Source organism: Gorilla gorilla, chromosome 1 (assembly GCF_029281585.2).
Source record: "Gorilla gorilla gorilla isolate KB3781 chromosome 1, NHGRI_mGorGor1-v2.1_pri, whole genome shotgun sequence".
Classification (NCBI taxonomy): Eukaryota; Metazoa; Chordata; class Mammalia; order Primates; family Hominidae; genus Gorilla; species Gorilla gorilla.
The window spans coordinates 55,676,054-55,687,513 of NC_073224.2; the positions used below are offsets into that span (position 1 = coordinate 55,676,054).

An 11,460-nucleotide genomic window follows, 5' to 3' on the forward strand; every position below is an offset into this window, starting at 1 on the left:
TTAACATACAGTCATGTGCTGCATGATGACATTTCAGTCAATGACGGGCTGCATCCACAACAGTGGTGCGCTAAGATTGTATCTTTACTGTACCTGTTCTATGTTTAGCTATGTTTAGATCCACAGATACAATCGCCTACAGTATGCAGTATGGTAACACGCTGTCCAGGTTTGTAGGCTAGGAGCAATAGGCTATGCCATGTAGCCTAGATGTGTAGTCGGCTCTCCCATCTAGGTTTGTGCAAGTACGCTCTTGATGTCTGCACAGAGATGAAGTCACCTAACAATGCCTTTCTCAGAACGCATCCCAGTCATTAAGTGAAGCCTAACTGTAACTGGCTTCTTTGTCATGCTACGGTTTTATTTTGTGCATTTCACATTATTCTGAAGAGAGATCCATAGGTTTCACTGGACTTTCAAAGGGTCCATGGCACAAACTGGTCAAGAGCCCCTCCCTGGACCCCACCTGACCAGGGCAACTCGACCTGCCCTGTGGGCCAACCCCTCCTGGCTGCCGGGCGCAGCTCCTGAGAGCCTACGCCTGTGCTGTCTTCTTCCTCCTGCCCCACAGGGCAGGTGGCCATAGCCCAGGGCTGCCCTCTGCTGGCCTGAAGATCCCTCACGGAGCCTTGGGTCCTTTTCTTCCAGCCATGCCAACTGGTTCCTTGGAGTCCAAGGAGAATTTTCCCCAGGCCTTTGGTCTGTACGAAACTAAATTTCTAAGGTAGTTTGAAGGATTGGGGCAGTATGGCCAATTTGAGGCTCCGTGGCTGATTCAGTTAGGCAAAGGACTGCCTCGTCATTAACCCCTAATGTGCAAGGGGAACCCCAAAACAAGGCAGGAGACAATGAGATGGATGAGAAGAAAGAAATGAGGAAGGGGTAAGGAGTGCTCCAGGATGTTCCTGGAGGGTGGGGACGGGTGAGCGGGAAGTGAGAGGGGCTGTCTCTCAGCCACCTTGAGGGGCACCTGGACCCCAGGCAACACCCCGGGGCCAGAAAAAGGAGCGCTCCAGTCACAGAATGGGCTTGTCTGTCCTCAGGAAGCTCAGTCTTTCCTTGACACTGTTCCCTCTTCTCCTGCTCTCCTGGTTCCCCCATCTCATTTCAGGGAATTCACCAAGGAGCGGGAGAAGGCCAAGTCCAGGGGAACCTTCCAGAAGCTCCGGGAGAAGCAGCAGCTAGATGAGGACCTTCGGGGCTACATGAGCTGGATCACGCAGGGCGAAGTCATGGACGTTGAGGACTTCAGAGAAGGTTTGGGCCCAAAGGCTGTGGTCAGCACTCACTCCACTCTCTCACTCCCACCTCTGAGTCATACCTTGCAATCAGGCCCACTGAGCAAGTCCAACATTAGTCCTTTGAGGGTGAGTGACTTGCCTAAAGCAAAATGGCTCAAAATGGTAGGATCCAGGTGTGACCAGAGCTCTTCCCAAAGGTACTTGCTGCCCATCCTCACAGCCCCTCCCCTGCAGATAAAGTGGGCTCTTTAGCTCTTGGAACTCTCAGTCTCTGGAAAGCACGAAGAAATCCAGGCCTACCTAGGACCCATTGTCGCAGATGTCTCTGGTCAATGGGCCCTTGTCTCGGGTGCCCAGCCCAGGTGTGTCCAGCCCAGAGGGTCCCCGAAGGCTGGCTGACTCTTTCTCTCCTGTCTCCAGGAAAACTGTCTTTGGATGAAGGTGGCTCTGACACAGAGAGCCTGTATGAAATTGCAGGCTTGAACAAAATCATCCAGTTCATGTGAGTATCTGCCCACCGCCCCAGGAACCCCCAACCCCCAGCTCCCTGAGACATGAGAGCAGAGTCCAGTTACTTCCCCTCAGTGGTTTCAGAGTCACTTGTCCAATCCTTTAGAAAGGCAGCCTTTTTAAGAAAATAGGGCCAGTTCCTGCTCTGAGGGACTCCGCAGGGACCAGACCTTCGGGGAATGTGCAATCAGAGGGGTCCTGAGCAGATGACCTATTTATATAGCACATAAGAAGGACACTGGGAGCCTCCGGGAGCAGTGAGCATGCTTGCTGCTGCTTCACCCTGATCAGGGCAGAGCTCGGTGAGGTCATTCGTGTCAGAAACCTCTGCGAGGGAAGAGGGAAAGTATACACAGCAGAGGCTGCACAAACCGGGAGCCCCTCAGGAAGGAGGCTGGAGGCAAGAGCACACTCCACGCTCTCTCGCCATTGTCTTAAGAGGAGGGTTTGTTTATTTGGTTGGCTGTTTCCTTTTACAAATTCATACTTAATTATGATTTTGAAAGATCAAACGATAGAGCTATTCATCAAAGAAAAGATGAAGGTCTCCAGAGCCCTTCAAAGAGGTAACCATGGTAACAGATGTGCAGCCTCTAAGATCTTTTCTGTGCTTTCATCTGTCTTGCACATACACACACACATGCCGGGATTTTTTTGTTTTTGTTTTGATTTTTTACATAATGGGGTTGTTTATGTTAACTACTGTCACCACAGGGACTAGAAGAGTGCCTAGCACATATGAGGTGTTGCCAAATATTTGTCAAATAAATGAATATAATACACACTAAAGGATAATCCAATAAAGGATTATCTAGTGACTTACCTTTTTTTACTTAAAATTATCTATTGAGAGCAATTTTCAGAGCAGATTCACTTTCTTTCTTGTATCTCTGGATGTAAAATATTCCACCGGATGAATATACCATAATGTAGTTAATTTTTCCCCTCTTTGGCAATACAGACAGTGCTGCAGGGAACAGTTGTGGATGAGTATGACCACTTCTGCCAAAGGAACTCTAGAAATAGACTTGCTGGGTCAAAGGGTATAGCTACTCCCAGCTCCTCGGAAGTCTGAGGTGGGAGGGTCACTTGAGCACAAGAGTTCAAGTCCAGTCTGGGCAACCTAGCAAGACCTGTCTAAATAAATAAATAATAAAACATTAATAAACAGAGCATATAGACTTTAAATTTTGGTAAGTGCTGCCAATTCATCCCAAAAAGATTGTACTGTCAAAGCTCATTTCCCCTCACTCTCCCCAGATATTATTAATTTGTTGAAGAGTGGCCTTTGATAAGGGGCAAAACGTGGCATCTCAGAGTTGCTTTAATTAAAATTAAACCACACAGAGCGTCTGCTCCTTGCCAGGCACTTGTGCTAAGCATTTTGCGTGCATCCTCTCATTCCATTGCCTCGGAGGTTTGTGTCATTATCGCTCTTCTGTGAAAGATGGAGGATTTTACTCAGTCTGGCTCCCCAGCTCATGCCCTGGGCTTCTCTCATGTGGCTGGAGGAAGTGGGGTGGTCAGGCTACACATGGCTGGAGTTTGTCTGAAGGTAGCTTGGACAGGTGGGGCTTAGAACAGCACAGCACTGTAGGCCATCCTCTGTCCCCTCCCTCAGCCGACATTGGAGGCAGTGGAACCGCATCTTTCGCTGGAAGTGCCATGACATCGTGAAGTCCAAGGTCTTCTATTGGCTGGTGATTCTCATCGTTGCCCTCAACACCCTGTCTATCGCCTCAGAGCACCACAATCAGCCTCTCTGGCTGACCCGTTTGCAAGGTGAGGTGGAACGGAGTGAAGCCGGGAGGAGGGCACATGTGGCTGTGGCTTGATGTCAAAATTAGCCAATGGCACCACAGGTTGTGCAGAAGAGGTCAATTAGATATTGACATCATTTTCTAAAAATTACGGACCATGAGTGCTGGATTATATGACCTAATCAGCTCCTTTCATGGGGGTAAAATGGAGACCTCAAGTGGCAAAGCAACATACCCAATTTTCCTCTTCATGGCTTTGTTACTTACCAAGGTCGGTAAAAGCAATAGGCTGGGACAGGTGCTTGCCCAGGTGTCCGGGCAGATTATTCCAATCACAGATCACTGGACATAAAATTGCTAGTAATTTGGAACTCTAAGCACCCAAGTTCAAATTCTACAAAAACAACAATCTTTCACCAACTATTTATTGAGTGCATCCTATATGTAAGGCACAGGAAAAGAACTCAGGATACAGAGAACACTAATACACCACTCCTGGCTTCAAGGAGCTTACTTAGCCAGAGGGGAAGACTGACCTTAATAAATAATTCCAAGTCAATAGAAGGAGGGCAATGATAGAGGTAAATACAAGGTAGCAGCAAGAGGAGAATCACAGAAGAGATGCTGAAAGTCTGTGGATCTTAAAGCATAGGTAAACAAGCCCTAGGCAGTCAAAGGGAGGAGGGGATCCTGCAGAAGGAACAGTGTGTGCAAAGATATGAAGATGTAAAACAGTTTAGTAAATTCAGGAAGCCGTAAGAACTTTGCATGTGACTAAGAGAGTGGCAACACATATGTTTGCTCATGGGGGCCTTGTGTTAGGCCATTCTTGTGTTGCTATAAAAAAATACCTGAGGCCGGGCGTGGTGGCTCACGCCTGTAATCCCAGCACTTTGGGAGGCTGAGGTGGGTGGATCACAAGGTCAAGAAATCGAGACCATCCTGGCCAACATGGTGAAACCCCATCTCTACTAAAAATACAAAAATTAGCTGGGCGTGGTGGCATGCACCCGTAGTCCCAGCTACTCAGGAGGCTGAGGCAGGAGAATCACTTGAACCTGGAAGGCGGAGATTGCAGTGAGCTGAGATTGCACCACTGCACTCCAGCCTGGTGACAGAGCGAGACTCTGTCTCAAAAAAAAAAAAAAAAAAAAAATACACCTGAGACTGGGTAATTTATAAAGAAAAGAGGTTTGGTTGGCTCACAGTTCTGCAGGCTTTACAGAAAACATGGGCTGGCATCTGCTCAGCTTCTGAGGAGGCCTTGGAAAGCCTACAATCATGATGGAAGGCAAAGGGAGGGCAGGCATGTCACATGGCGAAAGCAGGAGCAAGAGAGAGAAAGAGTGGGAGGGGAGGTGCCACACACTTTCAAATGACAGGTTTTGTCGTGAACTCAGAGTGAGCTGACTTAACACCAAAGAAATGGCCCAAGCCATTCATGAGGAATCTGTCCCCACAATCCAAACACCCCCCACCAGGCCCCAGCTCCAGCATTGGGAATTACATTTCCACATGAGATTTGGGCAGGGCTGTCTATCCAAATGATATCAGGCCTTATATGTGAATAAAGTGTTGGACTTTACACTTTAGGCAATGGAAAGCCAGTGAGAAGTTAAAAGCAGGAATATAATGTGATCAGACTTGAGTCTTGGAAAGATCAGTCTTGGTGGAAGGTCAGTGAGTCGGCCTCGTCCACATGGTAGATGTTCACCTGGGTGTGAAGCTCTGGACCGTGAGACGAGTAGGATACGAGAAAAGACTGACCAGTTCCAACAACACGGTGGACAAACTCAGTGCCCTCCCCACTACAAACAAGTAACACTGCTGCATAAGGCATAAGAATGATGTTTCCTGGAATGAAAAGGAAGTCTTTTAGTGGCAGAAACAAAGAAGTGACCCAAAGCCAGAGCAGCGAGTTTGTGAGCTGACTTCCAAGGACATTTTAGACCTAGGCCTAAACCCTAATGGGTAGCAGCTGGGTTCCTAAGGCCTGTGCAGGGCTGGAGACAGGGCCCTGGGCCTGCATGAGGTGGGAACTGGCACTGTCATACCTACATAGAGCCAGGGCCCTGGAAAGGCTGCCCCCATGGAAGGGAAGCCAAAATCTCACTGGGCCAGGAAATGAGCTTGGAAGTTTATTCCTGCTAGAGGCCCTAGGAGAAAGGAAAAACGTCTCAAGTGAAAAATCAAAATCCTATCAGTGCCTTATATAGGTATGGGGTCCAATATACACTACCTCTCATGGTCCAAGGATTCTAAACTAAGATAGTAACATAAAAATCAAGTTGCAAGCAAGTAAAATCCCTGGGGTACTCAACAGAAGCAAACATAAACCATTCTTTAAGGATGCTTCTTAATCTAAGGCATATAGAATTTCTGAAGGGAAAAGTGTTTCCTGAAGGTGAGATCACAATTAAAAAAACAAACAAACAAACAACAACAAAAAAAACCTGCAAACCAAATAAGGAACAGAGCCACCCTGAGAAAGAGTCATCAGGTACAATCAATGGAAGCTGGCAGCCCCAAAAACCTGAGATGATAGAACAGTACAAGGGGACTGTTTAAAATGATGAAAGAGGTAAAAGAAGGAAAATAAATAGAAAACAAGATTATCTTTTTCTATGGGAATGAAATAGGAAACAAAGCTAGTTTCAGATCACTAGCTACAGGTCAGATGAATTCATTCATTCATTCGTCTCAACCAATCTTCTCGAAAGCACCTTGAATGTGCCAATCGTTGTCAAAACACTGTCAATGACCAAATATGGAGATGATGTGAACAGTGCCCACCAAGAGGAGTCAGGGGTGATTTTGAGGTTTGTGGCCTATGCAGATAAATGGATAGTAGTGCCACCTACTGAGAAAATGGTTAATGACCAAGTATTTGGGGTAGTGAGGGAGGATGAGCAGTATCCCTGAGCTTTGTCTTGGGCATGGTGAGTTTGCTGTGCCTTTGAGACATCCCAATGGATATGTCAAGGAAGCAGATGGAAAAATAGGTCTGGAACTCAGCAGAGCAGTCTCAGCTGAAGAACTAAATCTGGGATGCATTGGAGGGGATGGTCTGAAGCTGTGGTCTTAGATAACACCAGATCTCCAGGGGAGAGTGTATACTCAAGGGTATCACTCAAATCAAGCATTCAATGACTCGCTGTTTCATCCTGCTGAACCTTCAGCTGGAATTGCCCCAAAAGCTGTGGTAGGGGAATTCTCACAAAGGACTACCCCAAACAGTCTTGAGATAGGGTTGGTTGCGATTCCAAAGAAAGAAGCACTAAATGCCAGGGTGATCAGTCCAAAGCTTTTGTTGGGGAAACTTACTATACAGAATGTTGCAGTCATTCTCATGATGGACAGTAAGAGAAAAGGGGTGTTCTACCCAGACTTATCCACAGCAATGGGGTCAGGGCATGGACTTTAGATAAGGGTTTAAGGAATCTGGCTCAGGGCTGTGGCCAGTTCCTTTCAATGTTTGGGGCAACACCTATTACCTTTATTAGTGCCTAGGAATGTTCAAGGCCCCAGTTTGAGGTCAAGCCTGCTGAGGAAAACCTGTAGCTGCGGGTCACAGAGTGGTCAAAGCGCTCTGCGATTTTCAGTCAGGACACAGAAAGAAAGTGGCGGGGTGGGGGTGGGGAGAACTGGAAGACCCTATACTTGCTGATGTAAAGAATGCATCTGCAGAGGAGGCTTAGGAAAATACAGAGAAGTAGAGGAAACCCAGAAGGATGTGGCACCACAGAAACCAAGGACAGAATGCTTGAAAAAGCAAGAGGATGGTCAACAGTGCCCAGTGCTGCTGGGAGGTCAGGAGCAGGAGGGTTAGATTAGCATTGGATGTGGCAGATCGATGCCCCTGGAGAGAGTTGTGTTGGTGAAGTAGTGAGGGTGCATCCAGGTAGGGATGAGGTGAAGAGCAAATGTGGCAGGGCAGGGGGTGAAGAAGTGAAGAGAGCAATATAGACAACTTTTGGGAGTTTGACGGTGACAGGGAGGAGAGAGCTAGGACAGAAGATAGAGGGAAAATGGGAGAGTCTTGGGTTTTTTGTTTTTTTTTTTTTTTGAGATGGAGTCTCACTCTGTCACCAGGCCAGAGTGCAGTGGCTTGATCTCGGCTCACTGCAACCTCCGCCTCCCAGGTTCAAGCGATTCTCTTGCCTCAGCCTCCTGAGTAGCTGGGACTACAGGCGCATGCCACCACACACAGCTACTTTTTGTATTTTTAGTAGAGATGGGGTTTTACCATGTTGGTCAGGCTGGTCTCGATCTCTTGACCTTGTGATCCACCTGCCTCGACCTCCCAAAGTGCTGGGATTACAGGTGTGAGTCACTGCGCTCGGCCTAGACTTTGGCTTTAAGAATGGCAAAGGGAGGGTCCATTTGAAAGAAAGAAGTTAAATATATAGGAAAGAAAAAGAATCACGGACAGGGAGCTTCCCGAAAAGGGGGAGGGGGCAAAGCGTGGGAGGATGGATTGGCTTCAGGTAGGTGGCAGGACCCTTCTCTACCAGGAGGGAGGTGTATAGGAATGAGAGAGTAGCAGACTTAATGAACTTCAGTAGAATTAAGAGTAATAAAATCCTCTTCCTGTTAAATATGATGTGAGTTAGCTTGCAAGAAATCAACGGGCAAAATTTACCGGATTTTTTTTTTGAAGTTAATTTAAAAATTTGCTGGGCATAGTGGCTCACGCCTGTAATCCCAGCATTTTGGGAGGCTGAGGCCAGTGGATTGCTTGAGCCCAGGAGTTCAAGACCAGCCTGGGCAACATGACGAAACCCTGTCTCTATTAAAAATACAAAAAACTAGCTGGATGTGGTGGTGCATGCCAGTAGTGGGGAGGATCACTTGATCCTGGGAAGTCGAGGCTGCAGTGTGCCATGATTGTGCCACTTCACTCCAGTCTGGGCAGAGTGAGGCCCTGCCCCCTGCACCCCCAAAAAACATCCATGGTGCCTTGGAAACAAGGGAAGGGGCGTCCTGGGTTGAGGGCCAGCCACGGCCAAGGCTGAGAGTCAGGAGAAGGGAAGGAGAGTGATACCGGGGCTGTGCCGCCAACCCTGCAGACATTGCCAACCGGGTGCTGCTGTCCCTCTTCACCGTCGAGATGCTGATGAAGATGTACGGGCTGGGCCTGCGCCAGTACTTCATGTCTATCTTCAACCGCTTCGACTGCTTCGTGGTGTGCAGCGGTATCCTGGAGATCCTGCTGGTGGAGTCGGGCGCCATGACGCCCCTGGGCATCTCCGTGCTCCGCTGCATCCGCCTCCTGAGGATCTTCAAGATCACCAAGTGAGTGCCGGGGTCGGCTGGCACTCCCGGGTCCCCGGCCGGCACCACGGGCTGGTCTGGTCTACACCCATCTCATTTCCTGGGGTCTGGGATCTGTGCAGGTTCACCACCAGCCCGTTGCCCAGACTTCCCTCCCTCCTTGAAATAACCTCCTTCTGTGAAAAAAGAATCACTTCCCCACTTTGAACTCATTTCTCTGTTTTTTTCTTACCATAGTCTACGGCAGGGCAGGGAGTGGGGGTGGTGGAAAAGAGAAAGGAAGAAAAGAAAAGGAAAGATGGGAAGAGGGAAGGAGGACAGGAAGAGCTGTAGGGAAAGGGGTGGAAATAAGAAAGAAGGAGGAACACAGACAATCAGGGCCTTTGTGAGGTGGTGAGGGAAGAGGAGAGGGGTTCATCTGCTTGCACTATTTATCCGTCACTTGCATGAGCTGGGTGCCGTGCTAAGCACAGGCCATTGAGGGTGCACAGGAGAAAAGCTGTCCTTATTCTCACACGGTTTCTCGTCCAGTGATGGGACCTAAAGTTAATCAATAGTCATATTAACCAGCGTGAAATTACAAACAGACAAGTGCTCTGCAGGAAGGAGAGAGTGGGCATGCAGCCATGAATCCAGGGCCTTCCAGCCCTGAAGCAGCCCCCTCCCGCTGTGTCACATCAGTCCTGAGTCTTTCCCCCAAGCCTGTCCACACCTCGTGGGCCCCAGTGAGAGGGTCTGTCTCCTCCCACCTTGTGCCTCCTCCTCCTTCAGATATTGGACGTCGCTGAGCAACCTGGTGGCATCCCTGCTCAACTCCATCCGCTCCATCGCCTCCCTGCTGCTGCTGCTCTTCCTCTTCATCGTCATCTTTGCCCTCCTGGGCATGCAGCTCTTTGGGGGGAGGTATGACTTTGAAGACACAGAAGTACGGCGCAGCAACTTCGACAACTTTCCCCAAGCCCTCATCAGCGTCTTCCAGGTAGGCTCTCCCTCTGCGTGTCCCTCCTTCTGCACGGTTGCTGAATCCTGCTTCTTGTCCTTCAAGATCAAGGTGGGCATCATCTTCTCCAGGAAGCCTTGTCTGATCTGCTGGTTGAGTGCAATGTCCTTCTCTGGGCTCCCCTATCACCTGTGCTTCTCTCCATTGTAACACTTGCTTATGGGTCTCCTTCACTGCAGTTGCACCCACTTTGTCTGATTAGTCTTTGTTTCTGGTGCCCAGCACAGTGCTGGCCTACTGCAGGATAATATGACTGGGTTAGGGATGGCCTGGGAGTCCGGATGCGTGCTTTCATGTGCCACTCAGGTCTCAGGGCAAAGTCAGATAAGGGGAGCTTTTCCTCCCCAAGGCTGAGAAAGCCCCAGAGAAACGCAAACCATTTCTCACTCTGCAGGCATGGCATAGCAGATTCACTATCAGCCATCCAAGGGAGCATGGCTGTGGCCCAGTGAGAAGCTTTCAGGGTCCCTGGCCTCCTGGAGGAGTTTTCTTAGCGTAGACGTGGAAACATTCCTCTCTGGAGTGGCCCGTATTTCATGAGTGACACCTCCCTTTTGTACCAGTGAGAAAGGCAGTGTGTGATCGTCCGTCGATCCTCTCTTTCTTCCATTAGCCCCACTGGCCGGTCAGGCCTCTGGCCTTTCCAGAGACTCGACATTTCACATGACTTCTAAGGCCAGAATAACAGGAGGCCTGGGTGGGTGAAGCACAGTGAAGCCCGAGGATTAGGAACAGAACAGGGAAATGGTGAGCCCACAGTCCAATTTCTTGTCCATAGAGAGCAGCAATAAGCTTCTAGATCATTGGAATAGGGGTTTTGTTTTGTTTTTTGAGATGGAGTCTCGCTCTGTCACCCAGACTGGAGTGCAGTGGCACAATCTCAGCTCACTGCAACCTCCACCTCCTGGGTTCAAGCAATTCTCCTACCTCAGCCTCCCAAATAGCTGGGATTACAGGTGCCCGCCACCATGCCTGGCTAATTTTTGCATTTTTAGTAGTGATGGGGTCTCACCGTGTTGGCCAAGCTGGTCTGGAATTCCTGACCTCAAATGATCCACCCATCTCGGCCTCCCAAAGTGATAAGTAACAGGTGTGAGCCACTATTCCCCAGCTGGAATAGGGGTTTTGGGGAGAGCAGGGGCTGGCCACCCAGACTGTGGAATGAAAAGAGGGAAGGTCTGAGAGAACCACAGAGTTGGAGACCTTCGGTCAATGCAGTCCCAACAGAAGACTCTCAGGCCCCTCTGTGTTCCCGAGCCCTCGTTCCTCCCCCCACACAGGTCCTGACAGGTGAAGACTGGACCTCAATGATGTACAATGGGATCATGGCCTACGGCGGGCCGTCCTACCCTGGCATGCTTGTGTGCATTTACTTCATCATCCTTTTCGTCTGTGGCAACTGTATCCCCTCGGGAGCAGGGTGCAGAAAAGAGCTTAGGGAGATGGTGGGGGAAAGGGCTTAAAATGTGGGTGAAGGGTGTCCTGTTTCTAGGTAGCCAGGCCCTCTGGCTGGAGGGGAGCTCCCAGGCCCATGCGGTAGTGGGTAGGACATAGCAAATGCAGGTATAGCTGTAGGATAATTCTTTCTGCCAAAAAGATTAGAGACTCACAGGGGTGTTTGGCTACAGCTGGGAGGAATTAAAAGCCCAGTGAGGTCAGTGAGCCTAGAGCAGTG

At 49.3% G+C, this 11,460-nt stretch overlaps 1 protein-coding gene across 1 annotated transcript in view; it reads left to right on the plus strand.

The window, feature by feature from the left end:
• CACNA1S (calcium voltage-gated channel subunit alpha1 S) overlaps positions 1-11,460 on the plus strand; it is a 72,795-nt gene that overhangs the window by 25,790 nt on the left and 35,545 nt on the right. The window contains exons 8-13 of the mRNA XM_055367958.2: positions 1,112-1,257; positions 1,662-1,743; positions 3,373-3,533; positions 8,581-8,806; positions 9,557-9,764; positions 11,066-11,186. Of these exons, the coding sequence (XP_055223933.1) occupies positions 1,112-1,257; positions 1,662-1,743; positions 3,373-3,533; positions 8,581-8,806; positions 9,557-9,764; positions 11,066-11,186 (944 nt within the window). The remainder of the gene's footprint in view (positions 1-1,111; positions 1,258-1,661; positions 1,744-3,372; positions 3,534-8,580; positions 8,807-9,556; positions 9,765-11,065; positions 11,187-11,460) is intronic.